Source organism: Acomys minous, assembly GCF_964271855.1.
Source record: "Acomys minous genome assembly, chromosome: 4".
Lineage (NCBI taxonomy): Eukaryota > Metazoa > Chordata > Mammalia > Rodentia > Muridae > Acomys > Acomys minous.
The window spans coordinates 14088349-14107883 of NC_140486.1; the positions used below are offsets into that span (position 1 = coordinate 14088349).

The 19535-nt window shown below is 43.9% G+C and overlaps 1 protein-coding gene across 2 annotated transcripts in view; it reads right to left on the minus strand.

Moving 5' to 3' along the window:
- Window positions 1–19535, minus strand: part of MYO5B (myosin VB) — a 291416-nt gene that overhangs the window by 196300 nt on the left and 75581 nt on the right. Inside the window, exon 1 of one of the 2 annotated variants that reach the window (XM_084781005.1) lies at window positions 12212–12326. The exons of the other annotated variant lie outside the window; for it this stretch is intronic. Within the exon in view, the coding sequence (XP_084637131.1) occupies window positions 12212–12277 (66 nt within the window). The 5' untranslated portion in view covers window positions 12278–12326. Of the gene's footprint in view, window positions 1–12211; window positions 12327–19535 lie in introns of those variants that run through there. 2 annotated transcript variants of the gene reach the window in all.

Below are 19535 nucleotides of genomic sequence, written 5' to 3' on the forward strand. Positions count from 1 at the left end.
CTGGGGATGCTGCCTCTGTAGCCACACCTTTGAACCTTCGACCTCACTGCTTCAGGAAAGACTAGATAAGAAGCAACATTTGCAACAATTAAATAAATAGAGGCCATTAATTTAAGAGAGCCAAGGAGGTTACATGGGAAGAGCTGGAGGGGAGAAATGATGTAATTATATTTTAATTGAAAAAGTATCATTAAATATAGCAGCTTGACAATGACTGTGATAAGAATCTCCCAGGGCATTGACACTATGTCAGGTAAAGGAGCTACAGCAATAAGCTTGCATTTGAAAAGAACACCTGGTCACAGCAGCTCATACCTGTAATTGAGCAAGGCAGGAAGACTGTTCCAATTTAAGGCAATCCTGGGCTACACAGTGAGTAGCAGGATAGCCTGGGCTACTATTGTGTCTAACTTTATCAACTGTGTCTTTCTCCTCATTAGAAATTGCTTTCAAATACATTCCTTGTGCATGTATACGTGTGAGTATATGTATTATGTGGAGTGTGTTTATACGTATGTGTCTGTGTGCATGTGAGTCTAGGTTTGCAAGCCTGTGTACCTAAATGAACAGGTCAGAGAAAGACTTCCTATATAGTACTTCCTGAGACAGGGTCTCTCACTAAACCGGAAGCTTATCATTTTGGCTTGGCTGGCTGGCTCTAAGGATCCATTTGTCTGCCCCTCAAGTTCTGGTTTTACAGGCACTCACAGTGGTACCATCTTTACATGGGTTCTGGGGATTTGAACCTGGATCCTCATACTTACATAGTAAGTACTCTTATCCACTGAGCTGCCCTGCCCTTATCCTTAGCCCTGCATATATTCTCCTTATATGCCTATAAAGCAACAAACAAAACAAGAACCTAGGACAATAAATGCAGATGAGGTTGTTTTGCTTGTGGATTAAAAAGACAGAATCTCAGACTAGTGCAGGCCTCAGGCCTCAGAAGTCTCTTTGTGTAGTGGAAAGCAGTTAATGTGGAAATTCACAAATGTTCAAAGTGCCAAGGAACTCACACTAACAGGAGCTCAATCAAGGTAAGCAAAGGACTCTGGACTTGAGCATCATGGGTAACCAGTCCCCTCCTATAGATTCAATTCTAAGTCTTATGTTTTTATAACATTTGCTCAGTTATAATCTAAGTAAACCTTGCTAGGAGGCTTTAGTTATCCATTTTAAAGAATAGATGCTTCTGGGTTATATAAAGGGCAGTTGGGGAAACAAGTTAAGAGATAGAACAGTGATTAAAAGTAGTCAGCAGACCTCTACCCCTTACCTGCTGTAACCCCAACGCTCTGTGCTCTCAAGGTAAGTTTCCTATTACAGATAGAAAGTGCCTGGGGTCAGAGAGGTCAGCCCCTCCACTGGTCCCTACATGCTGCTAAATACATGTTAGCCTTCAGCCAACACGCTCCTTGGACCAGATTTTCCCAGGACAGCAGTCCATTGTGGACTGGAAGAAAAGGTGCATGTTCCCACACCAGCAGCCATGCAGGGACTTGTCATCGCTCATGCTCTCTGCAATCAACAGAAGCTGAGCAACGAGGGCCAGAACAGACGCGAAGCCAAGGGAAATACGAGCAGCGCCGGGATCCTCCTTCATCCTAAGTCAACCCACCTCCTAAATGCTGGAGAATCAGGGGAGTTCCCAAAGACCTGGAGCCTGTTAAGCTGAACTGGGACAGAGGAGGCCCCACAGGGCTGAATCAGCATTTGCCACCTTTCCTCAGTCTCAGATCCCAGAGCATCGTGGAAAACGGGCTTCCCTCAGGTCCCACAAGGCTGAGAGCACACCTTAGCATGCTTTTCTACCCGTGCCACCTGATGGCACCAGGGGGTGGGCACACACTGTCACCCACCGGAATTCCTTTCCACCGTTGAGCTTTAGCGTGAGTCTACTACATACCACAAAAGAAGGGAAAGAGGGACAAAGAAGAGGGAGAGAGGAAGGAGAAGAGGGAGGGAGGGAGGGAGGGAGGGTGGGAGGGAGGGAGGGACAGAGGGAGGGAAAGGGGAGGGAGGAATAGGAGGGACGGAGGGAAAGGGAGGAGGGAAGGAATGAAGCTCTGACAAAATATGTGGATGGATGGGGATCTTCACGTGGTTTCTAGACATACAGAGAGGGGTCTACACTGAGAACCCACTGAGGCTGTGTGCGACATCTTCTGTGACAGTGATTTGACTTATGTGCCCAAAAGACATGCACCATGTATGTTCACCAAAAGGCAGGCACAAGACTACTACAAGCAGCCTTTTAAAATAACTGCCAAGAACTGTAAAGCACCCAATGTCCAATCCCAGCTACTCCTATCACTGTACACTAAAAGCATCGATGATGCAGAAAGCACACGGATGAGTCCAGCTGTAACACAACACTAAAGTCTTCCATGTAAGCCTCAAAGCCAGGCAAAGGGCAAGAACACCCAGACACCCTGACCCTTGGTAAAGAAGTGGGGCTGCAAGCTTCCAGGGAGGGTTGCCTTTTGACTGGACGCCAATAGCATGAATCTTCCATTATGCTTTTGCACCTCACATACCCAATCTTCTGTATTTTCCTGGGTATGTTTTACTTCAATACAACTAACAAGGAATATAGTTAATCTTTCGTTCTGGTCTACAGCCTCACTGCGACTGAGCCTGTTTTTTCCTCGAACCTTTCACTAATGTGAATGTTAGGTTAAAAAATTATGTTCTAGGAAAATATTGACACACTTAATCGATTTTTGCTCTTTAGGATGCTCACACGTAACCCTCCTCCCAACTGCTCTGGTACGAGCAAGGTCAAAGAAACCTTCTTCCCACCAACAAACCACTGTTGTACATCCCTCGCCTCCCCTAAGCGATGATGCCCTGCGTTAAGAAGAGAAGCCGCTTGAATTCTTCCCCAGGGGTGCAGAGCCTGTCGCTCCAGCAATGGAGCGGTCTCACTGTTGATGCCTTACTTAATTGCCCTCCCATCTTGCTGACCCTGAAGACCATGAATGGAAGACTACATGAATGGCGGGACCTTTTCAGCATAGTCGCTTGGGGTTTTAGTGGAGCGGGTGGCCTCTCTAGAGCACTGCCCGATCATCCAGGCTCAGAGCTTGGGCAATGACCCAACTGGGGCATGTCCAACAGAATGCCTGCCTGCATTCTCCTGAGTCTATCTGAGGGGAGCTGCGCCGCCTTACCACAGGGACACAGTCCTGAGACTTCTGGTGTAGGGAGAAGCTGCTCCTGTTACAGTGCAATTATTCTCGAATTTCAGTTAATTATACCAAAATGTAACCAACAATTACCATTTTAATCATTTCAATCAATCCGTGGCATAAAATATACTCATATTATTACACAATAGCCACCATCAAGCATCTAGGATTTTCATCATTTCAAACAAAAATGCACACGAGAAATAATTTCTACCATCAGTACCATTTTCAAAGGCACAAGACAAAACATAGAAAAGTTTGTACAGCTTGCTCAAAGTGGGACAGCCTGGCAGAGCAGTAGGCTAGCTCTAGTGACAAGGTTAAAAAGGCATAAGCCCCCAATTCTAAAGGCTCTTAGTTCCAGGAAGCCATCTGGGACAACCTTCCAGAGTAGAGCCTTGCAAGGGCTTCGCTGGCCTCTACTCCCATCTTCCTGCCTGTCCCTGCTCTGCTCTTGTTGTATGCTATCCCAAGTAGACATGTTTATAAACTGCACAGAGAACCCACTGTGATACTTCAGCCCTTCACACCAAGAACAGCATTTGACTCAAGGCCAACAGACCTCTGTGTGCATTTCTAGGCAATCCCCAGTCAGCTGAAGGATCAAGTATTAGGTGCAAGAAATAAGGACAATGGGAAGGGACAAACAATGAAAAAAATACAGAGTCAAAACTGTCGCTGGACCTACGCTAAATAGTATGCATTTACGGGACACGCACTACATTCAAAAGGCTGCATAAGAAACTGTGTTAACCCAGCGGAAGGGAACTCCACAAAAGACTGTGGTCTGAATGTACTGCTTGCTGAGACTCCCTGAGGCCAAGGACAGGCAGTTGCAGCCTTTGATCTCTGAGTCACTGCCTGCCATCCCACACTGACAATAGCTCTACACTCACCTTCAGCCCTTCCTTTGAAAGCTCAGTTGTGTAAACCAAGAAATGATCAGGAAGTAGACTTTGGACAATTTTTTTTTCCATTGAGCATTGCAAGCTGAACTTGGAAGGAAGTTATGAATGACATCGGCTTCCAATGCCTTCCATTTTCTTCCTGGGTGACTTTACACTCATCTTCCCCTCCCCTCTTCCTCCAACTTTCAACAGATCATCGAATCAGGGACTTAGGCTAGCCCCTTCAGTGGCGACCCATCCTTGGACCTCTATCTTCCAAGCGGCCCTCAGATGGATTATCTCCTGCCTGAAGTCACTGATAGACTCGATGGCTCTGGATGAAGACAACCTACTCCAGAGATCACGAGATGCTCCAGCTCACTCTCATCCCCTTCTTCCTCAGTGAAGATCCACAAACTTCAGGGAAACAAACACCTGCCATTTAAACCAAGCAAACCAAGCAACCATCTAACCAAGCAAACACTAACTGATGGCTCTCTCCTCTCAGCTCAGACATCCTGTATACAGGTGACCTATCTGCCAGCTACTGTACAGGGGCGGAAAAAGGGGGGGGGGGGAAGAACATGCAAGCAAAGAGCCTCAAGTTATGGCCCAGCCACACAGCACTGGTCCCTGGGTGAGAAGACAGTTGTGGGTTTCATGTTTCTGTCCATGCCACTATCAGCTGTAAATGGGGGAGGAGTGTCCCTGTGATCCCCTCATTGGCTAGACTAGCTCCTTAAAATTTACAGAAGTGTTTTGCCGACACAGTATAACTATGTGCCGCATAGAAGAGGTACAGGATGGAGGAGTGGGAGCTCAGTCTTCATGCGTCCTACAAGGGTACACAGTCCCCCAGCACCTCCATATGTTCACCAACCTCGAATTTTTCCAGACTCCACTGTTTAAGGTTTTACGGCAGTTTCATTGACTTAGGACTGATTACTTACGTTACTGCCACTGGTGATTAACTTCACCCCAGCTCCTCTCCCTAGAGGCAAAGCAGTAGAACCGAAAGTAAGTTACAAGCCTCTCATCATGCCTTGCTTGGCATTTTTGTCACCCATCCCCAATCGTGACGCTATCTAGAGGCTGCAGCTACCCTGGTAACCCACACAAAAAGATATATCTGCCAACCTAAAGAGCCCATGGTTTTAGATGCCATGCATGAGGAACTAGAAATAAAAAACAAACATGTAATAACTTCAGGTGCGTGTGTGTGTGTGTGTGTGTGTGTGTGTGTGTGTGTGTATGTGTGTATTGTGTAATGTGTAGATACTAGAAACCCCACACACACACACACACACAATGACAAGAAAGAATGCAACCTTTGGCGGAGAACAATTAATTCTATTAACATGTGGTTAATTATTCTTCACATACATAGGATTGCTTGCAAACTTGGTCCCCAAGCCACATATGGCAGTGGGTAGCATAGATGCACCCTGCTAGTGTAGCCAGGATCATCAGGGATTTCAAGCTCACTCATCCTTAAGACATCTATCTGGTCTACCTCAAGGAGGACTTTCACTTTAGCAAATTAACAAGTTAAGACAAGGATATTTCCACGAACAATTACTAAAGCACTTTCACAGGCGACATACTCTGACAAACAGATACAGTAGCTGTGCAACTCCAGAGAGTAACACCGCGCCTCTTGTGCTTCACTGTATCCAAGACAATAAAGCTTTTTTTTTTTAAACAGTATCTGACACCCATTGAGCCAATAGCAGCACATAGTGTTAACTTGAGCTTCAGTTTTCCTATGTGTAAAATACATAGGGAAAAAGCAAACCTACAATCCTTTCCTCAGGGTAAAGCAGGCAGCTGGATACTTGTCTTGTCTTTGTGAGTCATATTCGGATTTTTTATAACACCACTTCAACTATTTGCACTGCTCTCTCTAGACCCCTTTATCTACAACCTTCCTCATAGCAGATTCATAGAGCCAAGAATAACACATCCATGAGGAATCTAAACCACATAATTGGTGAGAGGGGGGAAGGCTAAGGAGAAATGTGTACTTATCTTCATATCTCTTCCTATGGATCTCTGGCACAAAGGCAGTTTTATGTAGTTTGGGCTTAAATACTTCCAGCCCCAGAGAACTTATTACTCACACAGCAGTTGCTTTACTTGCTGTAGAGGCTCCAAAATTCCTAGGTTCTGCCTTCTGGGAAATTCTGAACCTATAATACATATGGGCAGCAGCTCGCCGCTGACTCTAATGGTAATGGCAGCAGAATTGTTTATCGTTTGGAGAATGTAAAATTTCTAACAAGTTCAAACCTCAGCATTCCTCTGAGACGTAAATAGGGAATAGATTATTCCCTCTCAAGAAAACGTGTTTGGGAGTAATTTGACTGGCTTTGCCAATTTTTCTTTTAATGTGTCAGTCTAGAACTGGTTTTTCTGACTAAGGCAGGACTTTCAGAGCACTCTCACTCACCTGCTAGTTCAGAACCACGCAATCCCCAATACACTCAGTATTAGCAGCCCTGGACTCTTTCCTGGTATGTTGCCTAGATCTTCATAAATGACCATTTTTCCCATCACACTAACAGCTTAGATTATTTCCACTAGCAAAACCCAAGCACCATTGGAAACACATTCCCATCGTTTGTTCTTTACAACTTTGTAAACATGAAACCCACGGCATCTGTAGCAATGACTACCTGATAACAAGCCTAGCCCATCTCCAGGCTAAACAAAGAATGCTTTCCCCTGTGACTTTCCCCAGGGACACCAGCCACTCACCTAGCACGGCCTTTTTGAAATTATGTGCCAGAAGAAACCGGAATAACCGGTTAGACTCTTAAGCTATATGGTGATGTAATGGACCATGAAAGTTCACAAAGATAATTTTACATGCAAATACTGTTCAGTATAGCTCTATTTCCCCACAGGTGGGGCCAACTACTCAGCAAGGCAGAAACCTGCCCTGTTTTATTGCCTGGGAAGCTGGATTTCCCATCTCAGCATTTGTCCTTTTGACCATAGACACTGAACACAGTTTTCACAGAAGAAGAAAAAAGACATGATTACCCATCTCCCCTCACCCCATCCAAAAACTTGAAATGTCTCCAAAAATGTTTCAATGATTTTTCTGTGGGAATGTTTTTTTTTTATTTCATTTTCATTTCAAACTTTTTTGAGAATTTCATATATTAAATTCTATATTTATGTAACTTCTACTCCTTCCCCCTTTTCTAATTTCCGTGTGTCCCCTAACCTCTCAAATTCATGACCCATTCTTTAATTACTATTGATATGTACAAACACACACTGTACTAAGTTCACTTAGTGGTACTCATGTGCACCTGGGTTTAGGGCTGACCACTTGGTATTGGATGACCGATCAGGGGTCTCCCTCTCTCAGAAGCCAGCCTGTAGGCCTTTGTGTAGGGACGGGGCCTTAGGAAATCTCTCCTACCAACAGTGACATGCCAACTAGTATTATCGTTATCAGGTCTTGTTTAGGCAACCATATTTTTGAGATCTCATGAGTGTAGATTCCCTGTCTAGAACACATTGTCTAGCCGCAGGTGTCTTGGTCCTCTGGTTCTTATCATCTTCCTGCCTCCTCTTCTAGAATTTTCCCTGAACCTTAAGTGAAGAGTTATGTTGTGGTTGTAGTAATTGGGGCTGGGCACTCTACCGTTACCTTTTGTCTGTATTTTGGCCATTTGTGGATTTCTGTTAATAGTCTCCATCTATGGCAAAAGAATTTTCTTTGACGAAAGGTGAGAGTTACACTTATCTTTGGGTATAAGGATGTATATTTGGAATAAAGTTAGATACATTCGTTTAGAAAAATACAGTAGTAGGTTCCCTCTAGGGTCTATGACCTTTCCATGTACATATATTTTGGCTATATGACATGAGTTTCCTCCTACTGAGTGGGTCTTAATTCAAATTACAATGATGTTGGTTACCCTCAAGATATTAGATGCTACTGTTGCACTCTTATGGATACTTTTCTGGGCTAGCCATTGTTGTGGTCCATAGGCTTTGGATCAGTGTAGGACTAATTGATTGTTTTTCTTCTGGCAGCTGGCATAGCATCTTCTACTATCAGAGTTATTTAGACCTATGGCTTCCAGGCCAGTCCAGATAAATTCCTCCAAATTGTGTGTCTGAATAACAAATACATGTTCCCTCTCATTTGTGGATCCTGGATCTAAATCTTTAGATTTAAGCATATAAACTAAAGCAACCACAGAGGCTAAGAGAAAGAGACCAGAGGAATATGGAGGAAAAAAGACACTCTATGGAGGGGGATAGCAGAACACAGGTGCTAGGAAGAAGGAAATGGAAAAATGAGAGAACTTCAAATGGGGAGGGTAAGGGTAATACAGGAAGAGAAAGAGATAAATAACACTAAGGATGTTTTTAAAAATAGAGAAACTTATATATGTACATATAGTGTATGTGTGTGTGTGTGTATACACACACACACACACACACACACACACACACATACACACATATATATATAGTTTAAATGAAGTTATGCTATATGAAATAATAATGCTCCCTTGAAGAGCTATAAACTAAAAACCCAGTGCTAGGCATGGGCAATATCCTTTGAGTTTTTGCCACAGCAGTCCAAGAGACTCCTAAAATAATATGTCATTGCTGCTGCCCTTTCATTGCCTGCCAGAACATGAAAGCAAGACCCTGTTCCTCAAAGCATTACACACTTAAGACAAAGACCATAGAGAAATGTGGCACTTTGTATTCACCAATGGTCTATGGAATTCTGTACTTACAAAAGTGGTGAAGGGCTGGAGAGATGGCTCAGAGGTTAAGAGCACTGGATGCTCTTCCAAAGGCCCTGAGTTCAATTCCTAGCAACCACATGGTGGCTCACAACCATCTATAATGTGATCTGATACCCTCTTCTGACATGCAGGTGTACATCCAGATAGAGCACCCATCTACATAAAATTAATAAATTTTATAAAAAGTGGAAAAGGTCACAATGAGGAGAGTAGAAGAAGAATACTGTGAGGAATGGTGCCAACACAGAAGGTGCGGTCACCTGCTCTCTGTAAGCTGAGCTAAGCGGCGTCCCCTCAGGACTAGAACCTCAAGGTCTTCCCTTAGGATCCTCCACAGCTTTTCCTGGGAGACTTATTGTAGGTGTGAAGGTCTTTCCCAGTCTCTGTTACTACTTCCGTAAACCCAATGCATCATATTTTATTCTTGGCATCCAGGGAGATATCATACCCATCCTGATTAACAATGACACATGAATAAAACATTTTAGATCCATTAATTCACATAAATATTTAAGCACCAGTGTGGCAGGTGCCAAGGCACATGGATAATAAGAAACAGTTCCTCATGGCGCCAACCAACACTTTCCAGAACTTGGCCTCTACTTAATCTGCTGAGATCACGTATAGTGTCACATTGAGATGTTAGAAAATTATGTGAATAGCTAATCATAGTATAAAGAAGCTAGTAGAGATACTCATTAAAGAGATCCCAAAACATCTGTACAAGTTAGGCCTTCAATATTAGCTACCTAGCCTGTGCCTAGGATGGAGCTTGACCACCATGGAATAGGCAGTTACTGTCAGTGTATTGGAAAATGATAGTTTTAAAAAAATGTTTGATGTCTCAGTACAAACTCCTGACACAGGCACTCTTGTCTGTATTCTGGTCTCTGTCACAAAATCATGGGCTTCAGAAAACCCCTATTGAACTTCTCAGCAAGGCACCCAGATCTTAGTTCTGCGCTTACTTCTGATCTATAAACAACCTCTTAAAGAGTTTTACTATGAAGCAGTAAGTATCTTTTTAAAATAAAGAAAAGTTCCAGGAATTATCCACATCCCCATCACTCAGTGTTAATTTTTAGCCAATTCCAAATTTGTACTTTTAAAAGACATTTAAGTCACCTTTGTGAGTTTTATCCCCAGCCCAAATGCCCTCTCAACCCTAAAACATAGCCGTTATGCTACCTTACCAGTGAGTTGACTCTTGCCCATGTTTGTGTTCTATAACTATATAAATAGGCCTCCTAGAATTCCTAATATTGATTATATATTTTAGATGGATGGTAACATACTATCCATTCTACAATTTTTGGAATCACCACTGACCCATTATTGTTGGCAAATACAGATTTGGCTCACCCATTTTAACATTCTACCATATGAATACAGCTATCCACCCGTCCCTCTATTGCTGAGCCTTGAAAAGTAAACACTAATTCCTCAAACTATTGCTCACATGAATGTATGTGCCCTACACCATTCAAGCACTGGGAAAACACTGAGAAATTATATGAGTCTTTCATTTGGAATCAAAGATAAAGAACTCCTTTGTAGAAATGGTAAGCAGTTAGCTGGGTCTTTGTGTGGAGAGCTCATGAATAGACAAAGATTGAAGAAATAAGCCAGGGGTCCTATGTATGGCAGACAAGCACTCTACCCCTGAACCACAACCCAGCTCCAAATCTTCAGAATTCATAATACTACCTAGCTCTAAAATAAAACGGGAAGAATGATACAATTCTTATGACCTACATTTTGACACACCCTCCTCACTCTCCTTCAAGGACCCTACTTTTTGGTTTTAATTATCACTTTTTACTAATTGTCAGGACCATGCATTTGGGCACACTGCCATTTAAAAACATATGCATCCACACATACATCAATGTACAAAAGTGATTTATAGTATGCAGTTCCTTTCAGCCTTTTCAGACTCTGTTTTGCATGGCTATCTTATCTACTCATCTAGATCATAAATTTCCTTGGAAATTGTGTTTTATGCATCTTTGCTTCTTCCAAAATTCTTAGTCCAATAGAAGGCCTATGCTACTGCCTAGCAAATCTTTGTTAATGGATTTCTATTACTCCGAGCTTTAGTAACATCATGGGGGCTCTCTCTAAAATAATCCCTCTTCTTTGTCAGCCATGTGGCCAGAGTGGCCTTCTGGAAGGCAAAGCAAAATAAGCATCATTTATGGGGGGCTCACAGAGACTGAGCCACCAGCCAAAGAGCAAGCATGGGCTGGACCTAGACCCCCTATATTTATGTATCAGATGTGCAGCTTGGTCATCATGTGGGTCCCCTAAAAATGGGAGTAGGGGCTATCTGACTCTGCTGTCTGCCTTTGGACCTCCTTCCCATTGCTGGGCTGCCATATCAGGCCTCGGTGGGAGAGGATGTGCTTAGCCCTGCTGTGCCTTGATGTGCCAGGGTGGGTCAGTACCCATGGAGGGGGCCTCATCTTCTCTGAAAAGAGAAGGGGGCGGTGTATGAGGGTGGGACTGTGAGAAGAGAGCTATAAAGCAATTAAATAAAAATATAAGTAAATAAATAAAAATAATTAGAAAAATAAAAGTACATTTTAATTTTACTTTTAGTCAGCACATAATCACATATTTTTATAGACTATAATCAGACATTCCAATACATAAACATGGTTGGTTTATAACTGTCAAATAAGGGTAACTGGTTGATCTGCCTCCTCAAACATTTGGTTTTGAAACATCAAAGTCCTTTTGCAGCAGTTTTTAAGTATTCAGTTGCTGCCAGCCATAATTATCCAACATGCTACAGGACACTGGAAAATATTCCTACATACAGATACACCATGAACATACTAACCACTCTCTCCTCTCACAATCAAATACAGCCTAGAAACCACCAACTCTACTCTCTTAAGTGGCATTTGAAAGTTTTATCTGAAGATTAATTTATAGGGACCTTTCTTTAAGGACCAGAGACATGAAAAGTAAACCCACAGGTTCTCCCTGAGGAAAGTTACCAAAGGATGCCTTTGTTCGGCGCACTTGGGTCTCTCCTTATGAATGAGACCACTGATCAGAGGCAAGGATTCCAGAAGCCTGGTGTGCGGCATGAACACTGTTCAGAGGGTTTGTCTGCAGATCTGCCTGGGAGCCAGTCCATATTCACATGTCCTAAATCAGTATTTTCGCTGTTCTGTACTGTGAGTGTGTTCTGCGTCTGCACTGCGCCCACTGCCTCTACATAACTTCTCTTTAGTAAAGTCTTTTAGGGGGATTTTTAAGATCAAAGTTTTTTCTAAATGATAACTTAAAACTAGTAGTGCTCTCCCCTTTTATGTGCTTCAGGTCTCCCGTGACTGACCTTCCAGGCGTTCAGCACGAGGCAGCTAGTACCTCTTGGATCTGCGTGGAAGGAACACCGCTGCATCACCACTTCCCCTACCCGAGATCCACAACGCCCTATGGTACCAACAAAGAACTTCCTATACCAGCATGCCAACAAGGTGTGTTCCAAGTTCTAAGCCGGAATTCAGAACTGGTTTATTCCCCTCCCACACACACACACATACACACAGGAACCATCCAAGAAGTGCTAGGTCCCCAGCATAGCCCATACAGTCTCCCTGCTTAAAATGCCCTGGAGGCCATTCAGCAGGACTGTGTACAGACCCCGGCTAGAGGCCAGCCAAGGCTCTACTGAGAACATCGATGTGCTGTAGACATTGCCCACCAGATCCAATGAAACTGGAACAAAGTCCTCCACTATCATTCGATGCACCTGGGTGGCAGGGGGTGGGGTGGGATATGTTATAAAGGACATGCTAAATATCTGGAGGCACATCCTACAGTGCATATTTAATAGTGTAAGTGTCTCCTTCCCTACTATGGATACATTGATAAACTACTAAATCACTCCAGGGAAGATGTGATCTGAAACTTTTTTGTTTGTTTGTTTGTTTTTGGTGTTTTGGTTTTTCGAGACAAGGTTTTACTGTATAGCCTTGGCTGTCTTGGACTCACTTCATAGACCAGGCTGGCCTCAAACTCACAGCAATCTGCCTGCCTCTGCCTCCCGAGTGCTGGGAATAAAGGCGTGCGCCACCACACCCTGCTGAAACATTTCTTATTATGTTTACTCATCAACCTTCGTTGCACCCATTCTTGGTGTTCTTGGAAATTAAGTCATAACTATCACCTATAGTAATAAAGCTACAGTTTACAGAGGCCAGCATCCACAGAGCACAGCTGTAACCTGCAGGACTGTGCCATGAGGTAGGGCACACTCAGAAAAGAGATGCTCCTATCACAAAAATAGTATCAGCCTCCAAATATGCCTGGAACTCTGCCAACCTTTCTGCCCTACTGTCATCATCTGGAGCTATTTCTACCTTTGTACAGTTAAGAAATACTATTTGTTTTTAAAATAAGCCACCTGCCTCAGAGCTTCCTGTTTGAATACTATAGCCAATTAAATGATGCTCGGCGATTTGACTTCTATTTAAGTTTCTGTAGGTTGAAACTGGTATTTTCACATAGGCATACCTTGAATATATCCAAAAGCTTTTCGTACTAATGTACTTAAAACAAAGAGAGAAAATGGAGCTAGAAAGGGCAAAGGTCAGCCTAAAGGATGCTCATGCATGGAGGCCATCCACAAGTCTAGGAAGCAGGAGGTCAATGTGACTGCGTTAGAAAGCGCTCACTGGAGCCCCGTGGCCCAGCCCTCTACCAGCAGGCTTGGGCTATTTCGAGGCTGTTACTTCATGAGCTTCATGCATCTGGCCTGCTTCTGCAGGTTTCTAATTTCAGCTGCAGAGACAGCGTCCAGGAAATGAGGCAGACACATATAAAGGCTCACAGAAACAAAGAAGATTCCAAATGAATAACTGCCTGCCTTGAAGGGATTTCATATAAGAGGTTCAAAGATGGAAAGAAAAGATTAGAAGAAAATGATAGACCCAAAAACCCATAGAAGCAGACACAGCCTGAAGCTGAAATTCACATAACAGTGATGCGAGCGAGGCATTCCTGCATTGGAAATTGAACCGGGATGATGAGTAAGGTTTAGGGACGAGCTCAAGGTCAGGCAGTGTGATGGGGCGGAGGCGAGTGTGGAGTTCCTGCTTCTGGATCCTCTCTAACTGTCCTAAGGGTGTGCTTACAGCTCATAACTTTGGTTAAGATTCAAGTTTTTAAAAAGCTTAGTCTGCTCAGAGAACTGTAGACTAGTTACAACAGTACCATGGAAACCAAGAAATGCTGCTCAGATGCTTAGCTGGACCATGGCTTCCAGACTTTCCAACAGGGTGAGCCTCAGTTTCCTAAAACACTGGCATCACAGATGAATGAGCGTGTCGTTCTGGGGCTCAGAGTGGAACAGGAAGGAGGCACTAGTGAGAAGGAAGCGAGCACAGAAGGTGTTCTTCAGCAATATGTATGTATATGAATATTACATATATATTTGTATTTATATGTATGTGTACATGTGTATGTATGTATGTATGTATGTATGTATGTATGTATGTAACTAGAGGGGAGGAGGAGAAGGGAGGGAAGGGAAGAAAGGAGAGAAGGCTGTCAGTGAGTCAGTTGTGAACTAATGGTAAAGATTAGGCTTTCTTAAATTTCCTCTCACTCAACCTGCCATAAACATCATCAGCCCCACCTCTGAATCCCTACTGTGCACTTGTCTCATTTCTTCTGGCATATGCAGTATCTGGCCTCGAATTACTCACACACTGACCCAGACTGCAGACGGAATGAAGGAAAATGTAGCCTTGCCATTGGTTTTGATTGCCCATCGTAATTAACTACACTAGACCCATTAGAAGAACTCAATAAAGACTTGTATAATTGTACTGTTCAAACTGGTTCCACCTATGCCTACCTATAAAAACCTCTTTGAACTCAGTATGAGGCATTCTAAAACTTCTTGAGCAAGTGTCGTGTTATTGGATGAGTCCTAACTTGACTCAACAAAACTTAGATAGACAAGATACAGTCTGTTAAAAAAAAAAAAAAAACAAAAAAACCATCCCCAGTGGTTCCCAACCTTGCTGATGCTGCAGCCCTTTGATACAGTTCCGCATGCTGTGGTGACCCCTGACCATAAAATTATTTTTGTTGCTACTTCATAACTATAAATTGCTACTGTTAGGAATTGTAATGTAAATATCTGATATGCAACTCCTGTAAAAAGGTTGCCCAACCAGCCCCAAAGGGGCTTCTACTCACAAGATGAGAACCACTACTAGACAGCAAACTAGTCACTAAGACTGTTGTCTTCCCAATGAGTTCTAACAAACAACCGCCGCACATCAGCAGTTGGGTTGGGAAGGTCAGAACAGCTAAGCCTCACGAGGTCCCCTGGCAAGCCCTTGCTACCTCAAGGAACAGATACAGGTAGTTATGGGTGACCCTCAGCAACAAGGGAGCCTCAGTAGTCAATCATGTGCCTTGTAAAGCAGAGAAAAATACACAGCCAGAAGGTCCAATGGGAAGGTTTCCTGCCACATTAAAGCCAGACACCAGAACAAGAAGTGGCACCAAAGAGACTGGGGACCATGGCACAGGATCCATAAAACCCACCTTAAGCCTGCCCAGTGGAGGTACACACCTTAGGAGTACGTACGTTTTCATCACTAGGCAAGCACTTGAGCAGAGGGTAAAGACATTTCACCTTCTAGGATAGACAGCAATTGCAAGAGTAGAGGGCTGAGGGTAATCTAGATGGCACACATAGGGTTTGGATATTACACCTAATATGGAGACAGAGGGATTTGCTAACAGTGATGGTGAGGTGAGAAAATATAAGCCACAGTGGTGACAGGTCACAGAGTGTACTGGTTTGAATAAATATGGCCCCCACAGGCTCATATATTTGAATGCTTGATCATGAGAAAGCATCACTATTTGACAAGGCTTAGGGGGTGTGGCCTTGTGGGAGGACATGTGTTACTTAGGGTGGGCTTTGAGATTTCAAAATCCCACTCCAGGCCAAGTGGCTTTTCTCTCCTTGCTGCCCGAGGATCTGAACGTAGAACTCTCAGCTGCTTCTCCAGCACCATGTCTGTCTGCAGGCTGCCATTTTCCTACAGTGATAACGGACTAGACCTCTGCAAGCCCCCAGTTAAATGTCTCTTTCATAAGAGTTGCCTTGGTCATGATGCGTCTTCACAGCAATGGAACACTCACCAAGACACCGAGCTGTCAACGTGCCAAGTGTGCAGGGCCCCGTAAGACAACTTGATCCATGGGCTGCACACATGTGGATGCTTCAGGTAGTATCTCCTCTTAATAGCCACCAGGCTGGAAGCAGATGGGTATGGGGCATCCCGGCTCTGCTGGAATTGCACATTAAACTCTGGCAATCAGAGACAGCAGGGCAGACGGCAACACCTGGGGGTGGTTCAGGCTCAGGTGCAAAGACTACAATGGAGCTCTGAGGACCATTGTAATCAAATATGAGGAACACTCAAAGCAGTACATAGGAGCATCTGGTAATAGGAAATAAAATTTTGATTTATGGGCCTTTTAAAAACTGCTTCCTTAGAGAGAAGGGGGAAGCAAAGGAGGGAGGAAGGGAAATGGAAAGGGAGAGAGGAGGAGGAGTGAGAGAGGTGAGTGGAGGAACATGCTATAACTGATATAAGCACGTGACCTTGGATCAGCTTCACTCAATTCAAGAAACACCAGGAAAACACACACCCTAGGACCGTCTCACGGAGCTCCACTCTGTAGGATTTAAAGTGATGACATTAAAAAAAAAAAAAGAAACTTGTAAAGACTACAGATTCCATGACCCACATCTCAATTTACAGATGTGTAAATGAAATAAGAGATGGAGGGATTGACTCCCAGCAGCACAGCTGTTGGTTTCTGCAGCCTGGGGACGCAGCATTCCTTCCAGGTTTGCAAACCGTGTGCAGCCGCACAGACACAGCAGCAATACGAAGGGCAGCATCCTGGTTCAGCACCCTGTTTTGTCCTACACGTTTTTTTTTTTTAATGACACAGCATGCATGCTGTGCACATACACATCCAGTGTGGTTATTACGGAATGTACATCTGTATAACCAGGAAGCAAAAATATGTGCCCTGGAATCCTCCCACCAAGTGCCCTGACCTCCCATGAACAAGCTGTTTGTTATGCAGCCTTTCAGAATAACTTCCTTACTTCTCTTAATAATCACACCACAGACGTGAGGCTTTCTGGGCCACAGGGCTGAGGTTTGCCTGTGGTCGAGCTACAGAGGAAGGAGTATTTTCTGTGGCTTGACAGAGTTTATTCTTTTAGCTCTCGTGTGCTTTGCCTTTACATGAACATGCCTGTGATGTATTGACTAATTAGCACTCCTCATATTTTTGTGTGTGCATATATGTGTGTACATGTTTATGTGTGCACACATGGGTGTCTCCCTTAATAACTCTCCTTTTCGTTTTGTTCAGCTATGATCTCACTGAACCTGGAAGTCACAGATCAGCTAGACTGGCTGCCCAGGAAGCTCCAGCAATCCTCCTGTCTCTGATTCTCCAGAGCTGGGATTACAAGTGTCTACTACCATTCCTGGATTTTTATGTGGATGCTGGGGACCAAAGTCCTCTTGGTTGCATAGGAAGATTTAATAAATGAGCCATCTCCCTGAACGCTCTAACTCTCAAAGTTAAATGTGGTTTTGTACCCCCAAAATGTTCACTTAATCTAGCCAGTCACACTGCATGAATGCAGAATTTCAAGTACAGGATCCCTGAAGGGAGGAAGCTGTGATGACCAGTCTTGGTTTTCATCTTCACTGCACCTGCGGTCAAGTAAAGCCGAAGTAGCTGGGCACACCTGTGGAGGATTTTCTTGAAAAGTCACCCTAGATCTGGGTACATCTTCTGGTGGCAGCCCACATAGAGAGACAGGGAAGAAGGAAGCCTTTACCTTTTGCCTGTTCGCCCCCACTCTTGCTGACAAGCTCATCTACTCTGCTGCAGAGCCATTACTTCACTGGTAACTAGCATCGACATTGTTCGGAATTCCATCACATACTAAAGGGTCCTGAGACTGTAGCCTCATGGCCTGAACAACTACTGGATTGTTGGCCTTTCCACGAGGAGACAGGCATTGCTGGACTTGCCAGACCATAGCTTGTAAGCTACTCTAATAAATCCCCTTTATGTCTATATAGATAGATGATTGAGAGATAGATAGATAGATAGATAGATAAAGTAGATTCGTTCTATCAGTTTTCTTCCTCTAGAGAACTCTGACTTAGAGAAGCTAAGGAACCTAATGTTACTCCATTAATAGTGTTTCCAAAGACATTTTTAATGGGGTCTGTGAGAACGATGGCTTCATTAGGTCTATAAACCACAGGGGGATCTCACCAAAACAGTGCACAGGCCCCCTTTTTAATAAGTGAAACTTTTAAAATGTAGAATAGGATCAAGACAAGAAGCAGGAAAGGGCATCAACAGTTTCTAACTAAAGAACATTGTACTACAACAAGCACATCCGGCAGCAACTCTGCAGCCACCCTGGACCACACGAAGACGGCAGCAGACAGGGAAAGCTGCTTTCAAATAGTCACAATGGAGTCTTGCAATGTGACGTTTCTTTCAGGGTTAGGTCACAGAATTCCCACTGGCCAAGTTTTCGTTCTTGAATGGGGATCACGTTAAGGAAACGGTATCTTCTGTGATGTCCCTGGGCCTTGTCCTCGCTTAAGCAGGTACCACCACCCCTGCTCCGCACATGTGTACCCTGTGCACCCACCGTTCTTCTGCCAGCAACCTTAACCAAATACAATGGACCACAGTGGGGGGCGGGGAGATATGAAAGTATAAAGGGGACTTGAGAGGAGAAAAGGGTTTGTTCAGTAGAGACCAAGAGGAAAGGAAAACAAGATAATGACGGAGAGATTATAATCATATGCGCGCGCACACATACACACGCACACGTGAAATTGTGAGATAATAAATGCAACCATGGCTGCATTTTTTCTAGAACCTCAGGGATGGGTGACTACTACTGCTTGTCTTCTGTCTGGTGGTGCTCAGCCTCTGACTTAATGATGACCAACCTGAAGTGCAGCAGTGAGGCTATGACCACCCCCAAGGGGAGCAGTGAGGCTACGGCCACCCCAAAGGGGAGCAGTGAAGCTTGCACTGAAGGCGTTTCCCAGCCACCATATATATAAGGAGCATGCTCTTGCAAGAAAAAAAAATTAAAGTTAAAGTGTGAAGATAATTCTATTCATGAATGACAGAGTCCCTGGTCTACAAGGGCATTAAGCAGTTCACTGTTTTCACAGATTAGTCAGACACCAAAACAGATATGCACCACAGTTTCCAGATTATGATTTAAAACAGAGGACAAAAAAAAAAATCCTTCTGGGTTATCTTTTTTGCAATCGTGGGAGTAAACCCTTCAGACAGACCGCATCACTTAATCCATGTTCTATAGGTTAATTTAGACAGAGAAGTAGAACTCCCCTCAGGGGTCAGTCACAGCTGAGCTCTGTAATGGCTGCTGTCCCTAGGGGTCAGTCACAGCTGAGCTCTGTAATGGCTGCTGTCCCTAGCCCCAGCGCGACGTTTGCAGAAGCCTCTGTGACTATCTCCGTGAGCAGTTATTAAAGTCTTCAGGTCTCTGCAGTTGTGTGCAGGTTAAAGCACTAGCTGAGCATCAGAACTAACGT